Source organism: Pan troglodytes, chromosome 9 (assembly GCF_028858775.2).
Source record: "Pan troglodytes isolate AG18354 chromosome 9, NHGRI_mPanTro3-v2.0_pri, whole genome shotgun sequence".
NCBI lineage: Eukaryota > Metazoa > Chordata > Mammalia > Primates > Hominidae > Pan > Pan troglodytes.
Genome location: NC_072407.2, coordinates 65,814,079 through 65,835,326, shown reverse-complemented (window position 1 = coordinate 65,835,326; position 21,248 = coordinate 65,814,079). Strand labels below are relative to the sequence as shown.

The 21,248-nt window shown below is 47.2% G+C and overlaps 1 protein-coding gene across 5 annotated transcripts; it reads right to left on the bottom strand.

Moving 5' to 3' along the window:
* Positions 1-5,386: 5,386 nt before the first annotated feature.
* LGALS12 (galectin 12) lies at positions 5,387-20,456 on the bottom strand. 5 transcript variants are annotated; one of them, XM_063784143.1, is made up of 10 exons: positions 19,925-20,386; positions 17,812-17,900; positions 17,462-17,675; positions 16,555-16,674; positions 15,951-15,989; positions 15,347-15,373; positions 14,612-14,700; positions 10,735-10,885; positions 10,022-10,205; positions 5,387-7,257 (listed from the first exon to the last, which is right to left on the bottom strand). In XM_063784143.1, exons 1-9 carry the CDS (start codon positions 20,057-20,059, stop codon positions 10,059-10,061), a joined length of 1,011 nt encoding a protein of 336 aa, XP_063640213.1. In that variant the 5' UTR covers positions 20,060-20,386; the 3' UTR covers positions 5,387-7,257; positions 10,022-10,058. The 5 variants fall into 5 exon arrangements, with proteins under 5 accessions (XP_063640213.1, XP_063640212.1, XP_063640210.1 ...); XM_063784142.1 differs by having other exon boundaries at positions 5,388-7,260; XM_063784140.1 differs by having other exon boundaries at positions 6,666-7,260; positions 17,462-17,678; positions 19,925-20,167.
* Between the last annotated feature and the right edge of the window lie 792 nt (positions 20,457-21,248).

Here is a 21,248-nt window from a genome sequence, read left to right as displayed (position 1 = left end):
TTGTAAATTTGTTTGAGTTCATTGCAGATTCTGGATATTAGCCCTTTGTCAGATGAGTAGGTTGTGAAAATTGTCTCCCATTTTGTAGGTTGCCTGTTCACTCTGATGGTAGTTTCTTTTTCTGTGCAGAAGCTCTTTAGTTTAATTAGATCCCATTTGTCAATTTTGGCTTTTGTTGCCATTGCTTTTGGTGTTTTAGACATGAAGTCCTTGCCCATGCCTATGTCCTGAATGGTATTGCCTAGGTTTTCTTCTAGGGTTTTTATGGTTTTAGGTCTAACATGTAAGTCTTTAGTCTATCTGGAATTAATTTTTGTATAAGGTGTAAGGAAGGGATCCAGTTTCAGCTTTCTACATATGGCTAGCCAGTTTTCCCAGCACCATTTATTAAATAGGGAATCCTTTCCCCATTGCTTGTTTTTGTCAGGTTTGTCAAAGATCAGATAGTTGTAGATATGTGGCATTATTTCTGAGGGCTCTGTTCTGTTCCATTAATCTATATCTCTGTTTTGGTACCAGTACCATGCTGTTTTGGTTACTGTAGCCTTGTAGTATAGTTTGAAGTCAGGTAGCATGATGCCTCCGGCTTTGTTCTTTTGACTTAGGATTGACTTGGCGATGTGGGCTCCTTTTTGGTTCCGTATGAACTTTAAAGTAGTTTTTTCCAATTCTGTGAAGAAAGTCATTGGTAGCATGATGGGGATGGCACTGAATCTATAAATTACCTTGGGCCGTATGGCCATTTTCACGATATTGATTCTTCCTACCCATGTGCATGGAATGTTCTTCCATTTGTTTGTATCCTCTTTTATTTCATTGAGCAGTGGTTTGTAGTTCTCCTTGAAGAGGTCCTTCACATCCCTTGTAAGTTGGATTCCTAGGTATTTTATTCACTTTGAAGCAATTGTGAATGGGAGTTTACTCATGATTTGGCTCTCTGTTTGTCTGTTATTGGTGTATAAGAATGCTTGTGATTTTTGTACATTGATTTTGTATCCTGAGACTTTGCTGAAGTTGCTTATCAGCTTAAGGAGATTTTGGGCTGAGACAATGAGGTTTTCTAGATATACAATCATGTCATCTGCAAACATGGACAATTTGACTTCCTCTTTTCCTAATTGAATGCCCTTTATTTCCTTCTCCTGCCTAATTGCCCTGGCCAGAACTTCCAACACTATGTTGAATAGGAGTGGTGAGAGAGGGCATCCCTGTCTTGTGCCAGTTTTCAAAGGGAATGCTTCCAGTTTTTGCCCATTCAGGATGATATTGGCTGTGGGTTTGTCATAGATAGCTCTTATTATTTTGAGATACGTCCCATCAATACCTAATTTATTGAGAGTTTTTAGCATGAAGGTTGTTGAATTTTGTCAGAGGCCTCTTCTGCATCTATTGAGATAATCATGTGGTTTTTGTCTTTGGTTCTGTTTATATGCTGGATTACATTTATTGATTTGCATATGTTGAACCAGCCTTGCATCCCAGGGATGAAGCCCACTTGATCATGGTGGATAAGCTTTTTGATGTGTTGCTGGATTTGGTTTGCCAGTATTTTATTGAGGATTTTTGCATCGATGTCCATCAGGTATATTGGTCTAAAATTCTCTTTTTGTTGTTTCTTGGCCAGGCTTTGGTATCAGGATGATACTGGCCTCATAAAATGAGTTAGGGAGGATTTCCTCTTTTTCTATTGATTGGAATAGTTTCAGAAGGAATGGTACCAGCTCCTCCTTGTACCCGTGTGGTACACATGGCCCTTGTGGCTCATGTGGCTTCTCCAGGTAAGAACACATCTTTTTGTTTCAATATCAGCCTTGACCTTAGAAGTATGAACCTTTGCTAAACCAGTACCAATAGTATGTTCTGATGAGCTGGTTATCTTTTCTTTGTGAAAATTAAACACTATAGACCTACATTCTGTATGGGATGGAATTTGTTCTACATCAATTAAGTTTGATTTTTTTTGTAAGCCCTCTCTCATGGTCCAAATGTGCCAGGTGACATGAGAAATGAGAGGAGTTTCTTATAAGAGCTTTTGCATTTAACTGTAAAATGGCAACACACTCAGGCTCCCCTCTTCGCTATGGAGAGCTTTCTTCTTTCGCTTATTAAACTTTTACTTCAACCTCACCCTTTGGATCCATGCTCCTTAATTTTCTTGGTCATGAGACAATGAACTGAGATAACACTTCAGACAATGAGACCATTGACCATTGACCTGTTTCACTGTGAGGAGTCATATAAGTCAATAAGCCCAACCCATGTACACAAAGCTTCCAATTAGCATTTTAGTGCCTCACTCTTGAATATAAACAAACCACTTGGCCGGGTGCAGTGGCTCACACCTGTAATCCCAGCACTTTGGGAGGCTGAGGCAGGCAGATCACCTGAGGTCAGGAGTTCAAGACCAGCCTGGGCAACATGGTGAAAACCCATCTCTTGCAAAAATACAAAAATTAGCCTGGCTTGATGGCATGTGCCTGTATTCCCAGCTACCCAGGAGGCTGAAGCAGGAGAATTGCTTGAACCCAGGAGGCAGAGGTTGCAGTGAGCTGAGATCATGCCACTGCACTCTAGCCTGAGTGACAGAGCGAGACTCCATCTCAAACAAACAAACAAAAACAACAAAAACACAAACAACTAAGGATTGCCAGGCATTTGAGGAAATCCTCTAATTTGAAAGATAGACAACAAAATACACAAATAACTAAGAAATAAGCTTCAAGAAAACAAAGAAAATATGGCAAGCAGAAGAAAATTTACAAAAGCATCATTTATTGTTGAGCACCCGATTCTGTTGCTGTTCGGGGTGCCACTATGTAACCCGTATGGACCTAGGGGGACTGAAGAAAGGGTGGGGGGGTCGAACGTGGGAATAAAAGACAAGAGACAAAAGAGTATATCAGGAAGAAGGGGTCGGGGGCAACTTGCCTCTAGTGGACAAGGGCGCTGAGCTTTACACAGCCCTCCATATTTATTAGGCAAAAGAGATAGTGAAAAGGGGGGTGGAAAAAGGGGTCAGAGTAGGCTTGCAAGACTGCATTCCCTAGATCTCCCAGTAGATAACCTCAAGGAACTTGGTGCCAGGAAGCGATTGCCCTCAGCAAACATTGTGTCGGCAGGAGCAGTCGTGAGTTTGCTCACATCCTGCATTTATGATAAACAGTTTGCTGTTTGATCATATAGCCTCCAGTGGAATGCTGAGTTGGTCACATCCCACGGGTCTTCGGCTCCCTATAATTTATATCATGGAAGAGAGAAGAGAAAATATATTCAGGAAACAAGAACAGGAGGCTATAAAAAAAGAAATATTTAGCTGGGCATGGTGGCTCATGACTGGAATCTTAGCACTGTGGGAGCCTGAGGCAGGTGGATCACTTGAGGTCAGGAGTTTGAGACCAGCCTGGCAAACATAGCGATACCTCATCTCTACTAAAAATACAAAAATTAGCCAGGAGTGGTGGAGCACACCTGTAATTCCAGCTACTCAGGAGTCTGAGGCATAAGAATCACTTGAACCTGGGAGGTGGAGGCTGCAGTGAGCTGAGATTGCACCACTGCACTCCAGCCTGGGTGAGAGTTGAGACTCTCTCAAAAAAATATATATAAATAAAATTAAATTAAATTTAAAAAAGAAACATTTGGGAATAAGATAGTAGTTTTGGTTTTCTTGCTGAAAAATTGAAACTGAATCTGATCAAAACTCTAGATGAAAAGAAGTACAGGAGAGAGTGGAGTATTTTAAACAATGCCCTAGGGATTAACCAGCAGAATTCAGACTCTGGGAAGCTCTATAAGGAAAAGTTATCAGTTTTATCCCCAACAATAAAATGTAAGAAAAAAAGAAAGGAAGATGGAATCTATGGATTAAAGACCTAGAGTATATATAAACAATTGATGACCTTGCACAGAAAAGAGACAATCCAGAATCTAAGGCTACGATAGTATTGATGGATGGATAAGTAAAATTATAAGCTAATTTATGAACTTAATGCAAGAACAGTAGTATCAGTAAATGAAATGCAGCAATGTATTCATTAAAAATTCATTTACTCCAGGAATTTAAGGAATTTAAAGATACATATAGCATGACATTAGAAAGCCTATTAATGTAATTTACCTCATTAACAGATTAGAAAAAATATGATCATATCAGTAAATGCAGAAGACAGACTTGACACTCACTCATGAAAAAAATGAAAGTGTATCTTAGCAAACTAAGAAAAAATGAAAATCTCTTTACCCCAAAAATAGTATCTATTCCCAACCTATGATAATCATCATATTTAATAGTGAAATCTTAATTGCATTTCCCTGTGGTCAGGAACAGGTCAAGGATGCCTGCTAACCACACTGCTACTCAACAGTGTGCAAGAATTCTTGGCCAATGTCATATAATAAAGGAAGCATGAGGGAGAGAGGAAGGAAGGGAGGGAATGTGGTTGGGAGTGGGGGGAAGAGTGAGAGACAGAGAGGGAGAGGGAGATTGGAAAGGAAGAAATCAGAAATCATTATTTTTTGCAAGTGGTAAGATTACCTATTTGTTTGTTTGTTTATTTATTGAGACAGAGTCTTACTCTGTCCCCCAGCCTGGAGTGCAGTGGTGTGATCTCGGCTCACTGCAACCTCTGCCTCCTGGGTTCAACAGATTTTTGTGCCTCAGCTTCCTGAGGCAGGATTACAGGCATGTGCCACCATGCCCAGCTAATTTTTTATATTTTTAGTAGAGACGGAGTTTCGCCATGTTGGCAAGGCTGGTTTCAAACTCCTGACCTCAAGCGATCCACCTGCCTCGGCCTCCCCAAGCGCTGGGATTACAGGTGTAAGCCACTGTGCCAGGGCAAGATTGTCTATTTGAACTAATAAAATATATATAATTTTAGCAAGTTTGCTAGGAATGAGATTAATATACATAAATCAGGTGCATTTTTGTACCAGTATCAAGTAAGTACAATTTTTTAAAAAGATAGCATTTACAAATCACACACAAAGCTATAAAGTGCCTAAGTATAAATCTAACAAAAGTTGTGCGATACCCCAGTAAAAACAAACACACACATCTTATGTTACCTGGAGACATAGCTGAGAAAGCTCGTTATTTTCTTAAACAGTAGATAACTAAGAAAGCTCATTGTTCTTCCTTAAACAGGTTTTTAAATCATTTTACCTACAGGTATGTTTGCTTAAGAGAACTTCAGATGGCCCAGGAGGCTGCTGGAGCCTCAGGACTCTTTGGCAATTGCTAGAGGAAGATAAGGTCAGAGCAAGACCCCAGCAAACTGAGCTGGTGATGCCTTGTTACCTTCAGATCATTAACGTATCATTATAATGCTAAAGTCCTGTATTAGGCCACGCAGCTGATAAAGACATATCTGAGACTAGGCAATTTACAAAATAAAGAGGTTTAATTGGACTAATAGTTCCACATGGCTGGGGAAGCCTCACAATCATGGTGGAAGGCAAAGAGGAACAAGTCACATCTTACATGGATGGCAGAGGCAAAGAGATAAGTCGAAATTGAAGAAGACAGAAGCGCAAGAGAAAAATCCACTGCCTTCCAAAGAAATGATTGAACAGGAGAAGCAAGCTGGTGAATCGTAATGAGGCATGTGCTGCCAATATGCACTGTACATTCCACAAGCATTGCTTTCTTATTTTACTTATTTTAGCTGTTTAACTTTGTCAGATGCATAGAGGTTGGATCAAGTTTAAATGACTCTGCTGCCCCTTTCACACCAAAGAACTACTGACAATGAAGGCCAAGCCTGCCACTCCCATCTGACTTTCTGGCTGGCAGAAAAGGAAAGAACGTGCATGTTGGTGAAGGAAGAAGTGGGGTGGAAAAAGTGGGGTGGGACAACAATGAAATCTAGAGTAAAACCAAGCTGGCCCAAGGTGTCATGCAGCCTGTAATACAGTTTAATCAGAGTGCCATTTTTTTTTTGTTCAAATGATTTTAAGTATTGGAATGCAAAATTTTCAAAAATATGCAAATAGAAGTTTAAAAACTTTTTTTAAAAAAGGGGAGGGACTCCTCTTTTTAAAACCATCAGATCTCAGGAGACTTATTCATTATCACAAGAACAGCCCGGGAAAGGCTTGCCCCCATGATTCAATTACCTCCCACTGGGTCCCTCCCACGACACATGGGAATTCAAGATGAGATTTGGGTGGGGACACAGCCAAACCATATGAAATCCCCACCCCTAGAAGAAAATTGCTGCCATTTTCTGAACATACCTCATATGAAGAAGCATGTTTATGATCTGTAACTGCACATCTGGAGTTCCTCCCTGTACATGCTTACATACATACCTCCCCGCCCCACATCTAATTCCTTAAAGTTCCCTGGATTCCATCACCTTCGGAAGGGGTTCTTTAGAAAAAGAGCTCACTCCTCCGTTCCTGACCAGCAATAAAATCTGCTTGCCTTTTTTTCCAATTGGATATTCTTTCTTGGCTATCAGTACAAAGTAAGGAAAGAACTTGGTTTCCCAGTGACAGAAGGAAATAAAGGATGACCAAAATAATTTGAGGGATATACTGTATACATGATTGGGAAGAAGCAATGTAGAGATGCAAGCTCCTCTGTGCCCCTAAAAATCTATACACAGAATACATTTTAATAAAAATATCCTATAAAACATTTGTGGAAATTGAGGTTTATCTTCTTTTAAAAAATAATTTCAACTTTTATTTTAGATTCAGAGAGTACCTGTGCAGGTTTGTATATTGTGTAAAGCTGAGGTCTGGGGTGTGAATTATCCCATCACTCAGGTAGTGAGCATAATACCCAATGGTTTTTCAAACCTTTCTCCCATTCCTTCCTTCTTTTCTCCCTCCAGTCTAGTAGTCCCCAGAGTCTATTGCCATCTCTTTGTCCGTGACCACCCAATGTTTAGCTCCTACTTATAAGTGAGAATATATGGTATTTGGTTTTCTGTTCTTCTGTTAATTCACTAAGGATAATGGCCTCCAGCTGCATCTATGTTGCTGCAAACGACATAGTTTCATTCTTTTTTATGACTGTGTAGTATTCCATGGTGTATATGCACCACATTTTCTTCATCCAATCCTCTGTTGACAGGCACCTAGGTTGATTCCATGTCTTTGCTATTGTGAATAGTGCTGCAATTAACATACAAGTCCGGCTGGGCATGGTGTCTCACGCCTGTAATCCAGCACTTTGGGAGGCCGAGGTGGGCGGATCACGAGGTCAGGAGATCAAGACCATCCTGGCTAACATGGTGAAACCCTGTTCTACTAAAAAAAAAAAAAATACAAAAAATTAGCCGGGCATGGTGGTGGATGCCTGTAGTCCCAGCTACTTGGGAGGCTGAGGCAGGAGAATGGCGTGAACCTGGGAGGCGGAGCTTGCAGTGAGCCAAGATCGTGCCACTGCACTCCAGCCTGGGTGAAAGAGCCAGACACCGTCTCAAAAAAAAAAAAAAAAAAAAAAAAAATACAAGTCCAAGTGTCTTTTTGGTAGAATGATTTTCTTTTGGATGTATACCCAGTAATGGGATTGCTGGATCAAATGGTAGTTCTGTTTTAAGTTCTTTGAGAAATCTCCAAAGTGCTTCTCACAGTGACTGAACTAATGTACATTCCCACCAACAGTGCATAAGCATTTTCTTTTCTCTGCAGGCTCACCAGCATCTGCTGTTTTTGACCTTTTAATAATAAACATCCTGACTGGTATGAGATGATATCCTCTTGTGGTTTTGAGTTGCATTTCTCTGACGATTAGTGATGATGAGCATTTTTTCATGTGTTTATTGGCCACTTGTATGTCTTCTTTTGAGACCTGTCTATCATGCCTTTTGTCCACTTTTGGATGGGGTTTTTTCTTGTTAAGCTCCTTATAGATTCAGGATATTAGACCTTTGTGGGATGCACACTTTGTGAATATACTATTTTTCTCTCATTCTGTGTGGTGTCTGTTTATTCTGTGGATAGTTTCTTTTGCTGCCCAGAAGCTCTTTAATTAGGTCCCACTTGCCAATTTTTGTTTTTGTTGCCATTGCTTCTGAGGACTTAGTCACAAATTCTTTTCCAAGATCAGGGTCCAGAATGGTGTTTCCTAGGTTTTCTTCTAGGATTCTTATAGTTCAAGGTCTTACTTTAAATCTTTAATCCATCTTGTGTTAACTTTTGTACATGGTGAATGGTAGAGGTCCAGCTTTAAAATGTGTTAGACTGGGTAACTTATAAACAACAAATTTATTGCTGACAGTTCTGGAGGCTGGAAAATTCAAGAGCAAAGCACTGGCAGATTTTGTTTCTGGTGAAGGCCTGCTTCCCATTTCATAAACGCCTGTTTTCTTGCTGTAATCTCACATGGTGGTAGGGGTGAGGGAGCTCTCTGGAGTCTCTTTTATTTTATTTATATGTTTTTTTTTTTTTTTTGAGACAGAGTCTGGCTCTGTCACACAGGCTGGAGTGCAGTGGTATGATGTTGGCTCAATGCAATCTCTGCCTCCCGGGTTCGAGCGATTCTCCTGCCTCAGCCTCCTGAGTAGCTGGGATTACGGGCGTGTGCCACCATGCGCAGCTAATTTTTGTGTTTTTAGTAGAAACGGGGTTTTGCCATGTTGGCCAGGCTGGTGTCGAACTCCTGACTTCAGGTGATCTGCCTGCCTTGGCCTCCCAAAGTGCTGGGATTACAGGCGTTAGCCACCTTGCCCGGCCTGGAGTCTCTTTTATAAGGGCACTAATCCCATTCATGAAGGCTCCACCTTCATGACCTAATCACCCCCCAAAGTCCCCACCTCCAAACACCATTTCCTTGGGTGCTAGGATTTCAACATATGAATTTTAGTTGGGGGGACACAAACATTCAGACCATGGCACATATATTACTGTATAATGTATACTGTGCTATATATATATGTATATATGGTATATATTATATACAGTTACATATAATTCTTAAATTATTTCTCATTTAATCTTGCTCTTTCCTTGGTGGTGGTCCTTTGTTTGTCTTGTCTGTACTTTTTGATTTGCAAGGTTCTTTGATTCCTCTCAAGCCTCCAGCTCCGATGTCCATCTTTATCTGGAAGCTCTAGTGTGCCTGTGTACTCTAGATAATGGTTTATGGTTAAGAGCCACAAACTCTGCAGACAGAATCCCTGGGTTCTAATCCCATGGCTTACTCACTGTGTGATCTTGGCAAATTAGCCTTTCTGTGCGTCAGTTTCTTATGTTATAAAATGAGGATATTAACAGCATCTACTTGTCTCAGAGACTGTGGCTATCCACCAAAATCCATTCTCCCTGTTTTTTATAGTAATAGAATAAAACTATTCTGTTATTTTATGACTACTCTATTTCATGTGGCCGGTCTTATGTGTCCCACTGAAGAACATTTCCAGCCTCCCTTGCAGGTAGTGTGACCGAGACTGAGTGCCTGCAGATGAAATGTGACTGTAGCTGGTGTGTGTCGGACCCATGTCTGGGGCTTATGATATCAGGTGGGTCTTGTCCACTGCCACTACTAGCCTTCTCAGTGGGTGAGGCCAAGATAGGGTGGCAGCTGAGCTTGGGCCACAGAGACAATGATGATGCCCTGGGGGTGGTGGAACAATGGCTAGGACAGACCCTGAATGTCTCCAGGGAGCAGAGCTGCCCTGCTAAGCTGGACCATTGTCTCTAGAATTGCTAGATGAGAACGAAATAAATAAATAACCTTATTTATTTATTTGACCACAAATAAATAAATAATAAAGAATAAATGACCACATTCTTTAAGCCATTGTATTTTGGAGTATCTTTGTTAGTCTACAACACTTGCCTCTGTGAGTGCAGTCCAGGCCCTGAAGGCAGATGGAGCCATATCCCAGGCTCCTGGTGGAGGAAGGTGCAGAGTTCGAGGAACCTTTGCACTCTTGTGCCTTCCCTCAGGCCCAAAGCTCCTGTAGACTCAGTCTCGTGACCCCAGAGGTGAACCAGGCCTGATGTGCTGGTGTCAGGTGGATGGTTTAATGAGGGGAGGAGAGTGGGGCCCTGGGAGTGGGCTGACCTTCTTGTTTTCTGGCGGTATTTCCCTGGAACCATCCTCAGGAGTGGACACAGTAGAGCTGGACACTTCCACTGATCCGGAGCTCCCGCAGCTGCTCCAGGGCCTGCTGGTTCATGCTGGTGGCCCCCAGCCCCTGCCCATTGAGTGCCAGCTTCAGCCCTCCCTCCTGGAACAGGAGCAGCACCTGGGAAAGGAGGACATGAGGGGGTTGCAGCTTCCAGCCAGACTTTCCCTTGTCTGCCTGACGCTCTCTCCAGTGAGACCCTCCTCCTCTCATAGGACACAAAGACTGGACCCAGGGGGCACCCAGTACAGTGCTGGAAAAGAACAGGACAAGGGGCCGGGCTTGTCACCAGCCCACTGTGGTCTTTCACAAGGATCTTCCCAGCCCTGGGCCTCAGTTTCACCACCTGTAACTGGGGCTGCTTCCTGTAGAGGAGTGGTTCTGCACGTCGGAATCATTAGGGGAGCTTTTTAATAAAGCTGATGCCTGGGCCCCCACCTGCATCAATTGAGTTTCTGGCCATGGGGTCCCTGGCATCAGGGTGGAGCGTTGAGGACTGCTGTACAGACATTCGCTGTGCTCTGCTGGCTCTGGCCTCCCACCCCATAACATCTGTCCTGCACACCTGCCCCAGCATCTCCCAGGTCATTATGGGACTTCAGCTCTGTGTTCCAGCCTGAAGGGATGTAATCACTTGGCTCTGACCTACCTCAAAGAATCTCTGGGGGTAAAAGAGGAAGGGGGCTGAGATCAGTTTCTTCTGCCCCCAGCGGGAGATCCAGGCCAGAGTTCTGTCTGCGAAGGAGGCCCTGAGGGTCACAGGAGCATGGGCAGCCTGGTCCCTCAGGCTCACAGTAAAACTGCAGGAAGCAGGAGGAAGGAGAAGGAATCAGCGCCCATTGCCCATAGGCCGCTGCTCAGCCCCCAGGGGAAGGATGGAGGTCAGGGAGTGGATGGAAGGTTGAGCTGCTTCAGCCTCCAGAAACAAGCACTGAGGGCCTATGACAGCCTCATGGCTGAATGCTCAGAACAGTGGAAAGAACACGAGTTCTAGATGAACTTGAGATTGACCTCCAGGGTTGCCATCTATGACTACAGGAGGATGGGGGTGGGAGGGAAGTGTGTGAAAATTGCCTAGCCTGAGCTTCAGTTTCTCCTCCTGAAAATGGGGATGATTATGATGATGATAGCTACAGCTAACATTTATTGAATGCTAACTAAGTGCCAGGTATTATCTTAAATGTTTTCCAAACAGCATAGTGGTTAGAGTCAGGCAGTCCCGATTCAACCCTGGCTCTGCTACTTTCTAGTCCTGTGACCTTGGGCAAGACTCTTAATCTCTCTGTGCCTCAGTTTCCTCATCTGTAATGTGACAATAACATAACTGCCCTGTACCTGCCTGTGGCATTGTTGTAAGAATTAAATGAATACATAAAAAAATGCTTATTTAGAATAGCACCTGGAACGTAATAAGCATTCAGATGATACCTATTGTTTAAAAATATTGCTATATAATACAATCTCTACCTCATAGAGCCAAAAAAAAAGGAACAAAGGAGATAATGTATGTGAAAACTAGCAATTCCTAGCACACAGTAGGTGTTTTACAGAAGCTAGTTTGCCTTTCCTTAATCCTCACAAATTCTGTGCTGTGAGGTTTGTCAGCCCATTTAAGTGATGAGGACAAGAAGTTAAATGACTTCTCTGTTACTAGTAATAGTGGTAGGGCCTTAGGTTAGGATGTGAACTAGGATTCATGACTCTAGATTTGGGGGTGGGGGGATCTGGCACCTGCCTCTCAAATAGGGCAACCGGATTATATTATTTTTCTTTATTTTATTTTATTTTTTTTGGGACAGAGTCTCGCTCTGTCACCAAGCTGGAGTGCAGTGGCACGATCTCGGCTCACTGCAACCTCTTCCTCCCAGGTTCAAGCAGTTCTCCTGCCTCAGCCTCTGGAGTAGCTGGGACTACAGGTGCATGCCCGCACCGCCCAGCTAATTTTTGTATTTTTAGTAGAGATGGGGTTTCACTATGTTGGCCAGGGTGGTCTCGATCTCTTGACCTTGTGATCCGCCCACCTTGGCCTCCCAAAGTGCTGGGATTACAGGCTTGAGCCACCGCGCCCGGCCCAGATTATTTTTATGTCTTGGGAACTTCCCAAGTTTCCTTCTTTGAAGAGCTATGCTGGAGAAGGCGCGGCATCCTGATGGGATGCAGAGGCAGGTAAGGTAGGGGAAAAGGCCGCCCTGGACAGGCCTTTCAAGGGCTATTGGTAGATCCTTACAGGAGGAGGCCCCGTAAGTTTCCAACTTTGGGAAGGAGGTGGCCAGGGCCCAATGTTGGGAAGAAGCTTGGAAGGCAGGAACCCTGGAGAGTGGACTGCGTGGAGCCTCCAGCCCCACTATGGCTCCCCCTACCCCGTCCTGCCAGACAACACTGTGTCTTCCCCTGGCCTGCGAACTCCTGGTGAGGAGGCCTCAGTGTCTCCCTACCTCACCTTCATGCAGCTCAGCCCGCCAGATCACTGGATAATCATGAATCACTAGATGCCCACTAGATCACTGAATAATCACAAATCACCAGATGCCCAGTGAAGCTCTGTTGAAGCTCTTTGAGGCTGCAGTCATACACTCCCACTCAATAAGGAGGAGGGAAGGGATGAGGTGGAGAAGGAGGGATAGATTTTCACTGCAGATGAATCCTGTGCCCTCCATCTCTTACTCTCTCTGCCCCATTCAAGCCATCAGTTGCTTTCACAAAATAGCAGCAGCTGCATTGGTTGCAGCCTCACTAAATACCAGGTGCTGTGCTAAATCTTCATGTTGGTGGATCTCGGCTGAACTGGTGTATAGGAATGTTTTGTCTGGTCCATAGTATTCTTCAACTTTAATATAATATTCAAAAATTGAGAGAGTTTATATAAAAGATGGCTTCTATTTTTGCTTTAAAAATAGTCAGAAGATCTGGCATGACTGGGTGTATGGAGATACTCCTTCCCCTTTACCACCTTCCCAACTGGTTTCCTCACTATTTATGAGACCTGTCTGGCCTCTGAGGACACATGCATTCATGGCCCTTGGGAAAGAGCAGTTACTTGCTGACTATGTCACTAGTAACCTTGTGACTTTGAGCTACAATATGAACCCGGTCTCATGCCTCCAAGTTTTGTGGGAAGAAGTGTTCCATCACTGAGCACTTTTCGTTTTCCCTAGCAGGCTGGAATTATCATTTGCCTTTTTCCGGTAGGGAAACTCAGACTCAGAGAGGTTTAGTGACTGGCCCACGACCGCACTGTTTATAAGAGACAAAACCAGGAATCCAACTCAGTCATGCCTGTCTTTGGAGGCCGAGGCCATTGAGTGCTGGGCTTCATGCCTGTCCCAGAATTCATAGGCATGATCGGGAGTGTGCAGGGCAAGGGTTTAGTGAGGTCAGTGACTTAAAAATAAAAACAAAGTTAAGGAAGGAGAACATAGGGTGCTTTCCTTACTCTGCCCTCCCCTGCCTCCACTGAGATGATTGCAGTAGTACCCACATTTGTGAACACTTACCATGTACCAGGCACTATTCTAAGCACCACCCCTAAAGTTGGCATTATTATCAATCCCCACTATCTTTTTTTTTTTTTTTTTTTTGAGATGGAGTCTCGCTGTATTGCCCAGGCTGGAGTGCAGTGGCGCGATCTCGGATCACTGCAACATCTGCCTCCCGGGTTCAAGCGATTCTCCTGCCTCAGCCTCCTGAGTAGCTGGGATTACAGGCATGCGCCACCATGCCCGGCTAATTTTTCTATTTTCAGTAGAGTCAGGATTTCACCATGTTGGTCAGGCTGGTCTCCAACTCCCGACCTCGTGATCCACCCGCCTCGGCCTCCCAAAGTGCTGGGATTATAGGCGTGAGCCACCGCGCCCGGCCTATCATCCCCTTCTTACAGAGAGGAAAACAGAGGCACAGAGAGGAAAAGTATCTGCCCTAAGGTTGCACAAGTAGGTGTCCTGAGCACATGCCAACCCAGGCATTCTGGCCCAGAGAAGTCATAAACTCTAATGCGTTTCCTCAAGGCAGGCCGGCCAGTGGCTCCTGTCTAACTGGATTGGAGCCACAGGTCTGGGTTTGAAAGCACCATGTAGGAGAAGTTTGGTAGTGTCCACTTAGTCATTGGGTCCCTCCAAGTCCTGGCTTCCAAATACCAGCCCTCCTCTCTGGGGCAGTCTGGCTGTATCTTTTGAACCACACATTGTGTTACCATGGGAAGCTACATGTTTGCTCTGGGCCTCAGCCTGCACCTACGAAGGGCCTTTCCTGGGGCCCCTTTCCTAGGACCTGGGACAAGAGGCTAGGCCTGACTAGATGTACCAGCAGGAATGATGCTCCCAGCAGTGGGGCTGTCGGTCCCAGTCCCAGCCTGACCTTCATAAGCTTTGCCAAATTGGGCCACTTCTCCTTTCTGCTCCTCTGTTTCCTCATCTGTAAAATGGGGATTAAATGGTGGTGCTAGGAGATTAAAAGAGATGATGTTTTATAGCATGTGACTGTCACAGAGAGGCTGCTCCCTCCCCTCCACTTAGATGCTGGATACTTACTGCTTCGGCTCTTGCAAGACCAGTCCCCGTACTATGATGACCTGCCCAGGCGAGAGACCCTGGGGAAGAGCATGTGAGCAGGGCACCTCCTGAAGGAACAAGGGAGGTATTGAGAAGTTGACTTCCAGGGGGACTGGGGAGGACCACCCATCCCCGGGGGCCAGGGGAGCATTGGGGCAGGCATGTTCTGCCCAGGCCTGCCGCCAGGACACGCTGCTTATTTGTTAAGCACCCGGCCTCCTGTACTCTGTTCCTGCCGAACACTTTCCCCAGCCCCTCCAGGCTGAGCTTGGCCTCTCTGTGTCCCGACCACCATGTCCTTCTCCCTTCACTGCATCCTTAACTGTAATTGCCATCTAGTGGTCTGTCCCCCACCAGCCTGTGAGCAACTGGACGGCTGGGACCAGCTTGTTCCTCTACCCTAGAGCCTGGCACCGGGCCTGGCACAGAGAAGTATCAAGTAATGATGTTCAGAATAAGTGGAGAAAAGGTAAAATGAAGCTGGAGCTTCAGCCTGAAGCTGCCCAGCCCACCCACAGCCTGCAGCTTGCTATAAAGGAAGGGGAAATCATGCGGCTGGGGGCATAAGCTGCCTGGCCCACCCACAGCCTGCAGTTTTCTATAAAGGAAGGGGAAATCCTGAGGCTGGGGGCATGTCCCACCAGGCTGAGCTCATTAGCTGCTCACCCAGGCTGCGCCCCCAGCCCTGGCAGAGCAGGAGGGAGGTTCACTCACCAGCCTGGGGCTCATCAGCAGGAAAGGCTGTCAGGGAAAGAAAGAGAGGACACAAGGCCATGCGATATTTGCTCAGGAAAAGGGAACCTCTTGTTATTCTAACAAATTGGGAATATTTGGGGCTTGTCTCTCTCACAGCAGTAGGTGAGTCATTGGAGCCCCAGTGGGATCCTCTGGACTTCAGAGGTTCACCAGCGCTGGAATAATAGGGAAGAACGGGGTGGAGGATTTGTCATCCACTCCCTGTGTGGCCTTGGGCAGTACATGGGCCTCATCTCCCCTTCTGTCCTGCAAGGCCAACCCCAGCCACCTCGCAGGGGTGGTTTGAGAAATGAGCATTTCAACTATGGCCTCTCCTGCTAGGAATACGGGGTCTTGCCCCCTCTGCATGCAGCCCACCCCCATTCATCCTCCCAAGCTGGGCCTGGAGAGGGGCTGGGAGAGGCAAATCCAGGCCCTCCAGAGACTGAAGCAGAGCCAGCTGTGTCCATGGCAACCGCAGCAGTGAGGGAAGGGGCAGCTGGGCCTTGTGTAATGGGAGCAGCAGTCCAGAAGGGCGGGTCAGCTGGTGTGGCTGCTCAGACCTTGCTGCCAAGAAACTCACATGTCCAGCTGGGTACTCTCTGCTGCCCTCCACAAATGGCTGTTCAGAAAGAGAGAAAAGAATCAGCAGCATTTAGGACCACTGCAATCCCCTACCTATGCCTGGGAGGTGGGCAGAGCCCTGGCCTTTAGAGCTCCTCATGTTCCCATTCGGCTGGTCAGTGGTAGCTTCTTGCTGGCATTTTGAACATCCCAATTCCTAGGCCCCACCTTGGACTTACTGAATCAGAATCTCTGGTGGCAAGCCCCAGGAATCTGGGCTTTGATAAGCCCATCAGGTGGGAATGATAAAGCCAGCTGCCACCCGTTTCGGCCCCCAGTGTGCCAAATCATTCCTGGCCATTGCTTCTCAGTGTTAACCAGACCCACACTGGGTACAGACTCCTGCCTGCGGCTCCTGGACCCCCTTTCTGCCATCACTTTCTCTTCCCCCTCAGCCCACTCACACCCGAAACCTCAGTGGACTCCCTCCCCCTTGGCTATTACTGGTGCACAGGGCCTCCTCTCTCTCAGTCTAGGGTGGAGGAAGGGGTCCCAGGCCCGTCCAGGAGTCAGGGGAAATTAGAGGCTGCCACTGCCCAGGCCTTGGTCCCAAGGAAACTTACATTGATGTTCAGGAATCCAACAGCCTCTACCAGGATGTCACCAAATATACCCAGCGTGTCCACATGAGACAGTGGGAGCCGGTAGCGGAAGTGGAGAAAGTGCTGTCCATTCACACTCACCTGGAGAGACAGACAGAGGCTGGCTTATCAGCAGCTAATGTTCATTGAGTTCATAACAATGTCCCAGGCATTGCCAAGCACTTTTTCCTCAATTTTGCCTCACTTAACTTCATGTCATCTCTATGAGGTAGGTACATTTTACAGAGCCTTGGGCGGCTTAAGTAATCTTCCAAAGGTTGCAGAGCTGGCCTGGAGACCAAGGCACCTTCAATGCTCCCTCTACCCCAACAGAGGCCCCTCATTGTGCTTTCTCAGCAGCCCAAAGAGTCATCTTTGCTCCATTTACGTGAGGAAACTGAGGCTCAAGAGGCTCCCCTCCCGCCAGCTGCCCTGTCTCCTGGAGAAGTCTGAAGATCCCATCACGTTTCTGGCAGGAGCTCACATTAGGGGTCTAAACCTTGAGATCAAGTTCTCTCTCCCTCTCCCCTGCCACTGTGGCTGTAAGATGGGGATAATGAAGGTACCTACCTAATGGGGTTATTGTGAGCATTCAATGAGCAGATACCTTTAAAGGGCTTAGAACAGTTCCTGGTATACAGTAGGTGCTCTCTAAGTGCTTGCCATGACTATGGCAGCAGTGCCCTCTTTGGAGCCAGGCACTGTAGAGCTTTCTTGCTGCCATGTGGGCCCAGGGCAGCCTGGAACCGGGCATGGAAGCTCCTTGGTCCTCTTGGTACCTGACCACTACCAATGCCACTCAACACTGCGTCGTGGGGAGTCTGGCTGAGGGAAGGAAGGGCACAAGGACACAAATTCTAGACCACCCAATGCCCATCCCTTCCTTCACCTTCACTTCCTCATTCCCGAAGAGAAAGAGGATGAGGAAGCTGGAGCCTCTTCGCAGGGGCAGGTGGGGCCACCGGGCCTCCCTTTGCCAGCGTCCACCATGCAGGGTGTTGCAGATGACATGGGGCTTGGTGGTATGGAAGCGAGGGTTGAAGTGGAAGGCGATATCTGGCCGGGGACACAGGCTGCATCCACACTGGAAGTCCACCTGAAACCTACTGGGACGTGAGGCTCTCAAAGTGCGGTTCTGACCAGAGACCCACAGAGATCTCGGTGGCAGGGAGGAGCCCTCCAGCTCGATGCCTCTAGGGCTGAGCTCCAGCACCCCCTGGGCCACCTCCCCCGCCTTACCTGTGTGCATCTAGAGGGACCACTCCTTGCAGCACGACCATCTTGCCTGCACGCAGGCCTCCAAAAATCGTCGTGACATAAGGAACCACCTGAACAAGAAGAGAAACTCATCCATGCAGGGTTGGAGAAAGGGCTTAGGGACCTCTATGTCAGGCGAGTGGGAGGAAAGGAGCAGAATAAAACTCAACTTTTCCTCCCCAAACAGAAAATTCCTTATAGGTAAAAATCAGTGTTCACTGAACTATTTTCTTCCACCTAATCCCCTTTCCTGGACCGTCACACGGCAAAGCTGCATTACACCAGAGAAGTCAAATTCAGCTCCCTTGCCAAATTCAGCACCAGCCAGTTGCCTTTCCCCAGCTCCTAGGGCACAACAGGCTGCAGTGACCCCAGGGAGGCTTGCCATCCACTAGATGCCACCCTGGTCCCCAGAAGCCTGGTACTGGGGCTTTCTGAGGACTGTTGAGTGGCTGGAGACTAGGAACTGGGAGGCAAGAAGAATGGACAAGTTAGGAACTGACAGCTAACTCTGAAATGGACCCCTGGAGAGACACTTAACAATGGCCTTCCCAGGCTCACCTTTCCCCATGTAGAAGTTACCTGGGCTGGGCTCTGTGGCTCATGCCTGTAATCTCAGCACTCTGGGAAGCTGAGGTGGGTGGATCAACTTGAGGTCAGGAGTTCGAGACCAGCTTGGCCAACATGGTGAAACCCTATCTCTACTAAAAATACAAAAATTAGCTGGGCGTGGTGGCATGCACCTCTAATCCCAGCTACTCAGGAGGCTGAGGCAGGAGAATTGCTTGAGCCCGGGAGGTGGAGGAGGTTGCAGTGAGCTGAGATCACGCCACTGTACTCCAGCCTGGGCGAAAAAGCAAGACTTGGTCTCAAAAAAAAAAAAAAAAAAAAAAAAGAAGTTACCTGGCCTTCCTAAAATACATCATATAGTTTTACAACTTCCTGCCTTTTCTGGGCTGTTCCTCCTGTCTCTTTCCACCCTGACTCTTTTTCCAAGCATCATCCACTTGGGTTTCTGGATTATTCCTTTCTTCCCCTGAGCTCCCAGGGCATTTTGCTCATGTGGCTGGCTTGGCCCTTGGCTTAGAGCGAATGGTTGGCTTTTTTCACTAGGAGTTTATAAGCCCCTCAAAACTGAAGCCTTGTCTTTCCCTCCTGTAGGCTCAGTGCCTCACCTGACGCCGTGAGGGCTCTGCATAGATGTGTTTGGAATGAGTGTGAGCAGGATGGCAGGTACACATCAGTGGTATCACAGGATTGTCCTTCCTGTGTTGCTCTCTAACTCCCAGCAACCTTTAGGAACCCAAACCACCTAGAAAAAACTGAAACCCACCAGGATGGCCCTCCAGGTTGGAGCTCGCAGCCTCTAAAGCAAGGAGCTGCTGTAACCTGGGCAGCTGCTTCAGCCCATTCCTCAGGCACCTGAGAAGCATGGGAGGGAGGCTTGGGATGCCAGCTTGGCAAGCTCAGCTGGTTGGTTCAGCAGTTGATCACTTCCCATTCCCAGGCTCCCTCCAGGCCTGTAATTAACTGAGTGGACGCAGCTCTCATAGGAGGGGAGGGCCAAGTAAGGGAAAGTGATAATTAATGCTCATTAGTAGGGGGTGTCTGCTGGGAATTCAGCCTTCTGTAAATCATTGCCTGGCTTCAGAAAACCTCTTGGGCACTGACTGAGCTGGAGGAGGAAGAGAGAAACACCCCCAACCCCTATCCCTGAGTGGAAATTCCCACCCGACCCTTCCTTCCAGGCTGGGGATGAGACTGTCCTTACTAAGTAATCAGCATTCCCCCAACAATCCTACCCACACCCTCATCCTCCTAGCATCCATTACAGTAGGGGCAGAGCACTGCGGCTCCAGTCTTCACCACTTTCGAAATGCAGTGACCCTGGAAGCCTAGCAGTCATTTACACCCAAGTGGGAATTAGCAGTCAGCCACTTTACTAAGCTCAGGAGGGCCTTCCAGAACCCAGGGCAGGTGCTGGGAGAAGCAGAAAGACTGAGGTCCTCTCCACCCCACCACCCAGGAGTGTGGGCCCAGTTGGAAGGGAAGAGCCCAGAGACCGAGGAGGTTCCACATTAGAGTGACAACTCACCGGGTGGAAGACTGGTGGTTGCAGAATGAAGCTGTCAGGAATTGGGTCCAGTTTTTCTCCAGGTGACATGACAGTGGGGCAACTCCAACTGTAGATCCTCGTTCCAGGAGCCCTGCCCCCACTGGGCTGACTCATTTGCCCCAGTCAGGGTCCTAAATGCCTGGAGCAGCTCTCCCAGCTGTTAGTCTCACCTGCGACCTGCAGGGTCTTAATGCTGTCTGGAGCAGCCCTAGGAGGGCAGCGGGCGACCTCCAGGCTCCACACCAGCCCCACTCCCGGCGGTATACAGCAGAGCTCTGGCTAGGCGGGGGCTGTCAGCAGAATTCAGTGTCCAGGGGAGGAAGACTGGCATTAACCAACTAACTACCCACTCCGGGTCTGCAGCACATGGCCATTGCAGAGGGAAGCCAGAGGCTGGCTCCTGTGGGGCCAACGAGGGTTTGTGGTTTCCAACTCGAGCCCTCATTAGGTCAGAGGAAGGGGAGGTGGTACGTGAGCTTAGGTTACAGAAACAGCCCCACCCCCAGCTCCCTGGACCGCCTTGGGTGACTTCCCATTCCTTCCTCCCTTCACCACAAAGGGTTTTATCTCTTCCCCTCATTTTTTTTTTTTTTTTTTTTTGAGATGGAGTCTTGCTCTGTTGCCAGGCTGCAGTGCAGTGGCGCGATCTCAGCTCACTGCAGCCTCCGCCTCCTGGGTTCAAGCAATTCTCCTGCCTCATCCTCTCTGGGACTACAGGCATGTGCCACCACGCCCGGCTAATTTTTGTATTGTTAGTAAAGACTGAGTTTCACCATGTTGGCCAGGATGGTCTCGATCTCCTGACCTCGTGATCCGCCCGCCTTGGCCTCCCAAAGTGCTGGGATTACAGGCATGAGCCACCACGCCTGGCTCTCTTCCTCTCATTTTCTTGCCCCTTCCTCTACTCTTCTTCCTTTTCCAAGTTTTACAGCCCCCTGAGGCTCCATTTCAGCATCAGCTGGAAATGCTGGGGCCCAGCTGGGGTCACAAGAAAGTAGAATGAGGGAAGGGGAAAAAGCAGAGCCCCTTAAGCTTGGAAAAGGCAGCACAAGAAGCACAGAACTGCGCAGGAGGGAGACTTGAAACTTGACTTCCTCTTCAGCCTCTCGTCTAATGTGCTGTGTGCCCTTGGGAAAGTCACTTCCTATCTCGGGGCCACCCTTTGTTCATCTGTACATGGAGAAAGTGACCATAGCAGCATGTCCCACAGCGAGGCCTGTATCTGGGGGTGGGCCCAAATATCTGCATTTTACTACAGTCCTTCCAGTTCTGGTTCAAATCCCAATAAGGCTTTCCCTTTAAA

What these genes read in the sequence shown, in the direction of transcription:
- LGALS12 (XM_063784141.1), bottom strand. Translation starts at nt 20,059, where the DNA reads ATGAGTCAGCCCAGTGGGGGCAGGGCTCCTGGAACGAGGATCTACAGT. An exon ending in AACCACCAGTCTTCCACCCG is followed by an intron (nt 17,901 to 19,924) that starts GTGAGTTGTCAC and finishes CTTCTTGTTCAG; the next exon opens with GTGGTTCCTTATGTCACGAC. An exon ending in GTCCCTCTAGATGCACACAG is followed by an intron (nt 17,679 to 17,811) that starts GTAAGGCGGGGG and finishes CTCACGTCCCAG; the next exon opens with TAGGTTTCAGGTGGACTTCC.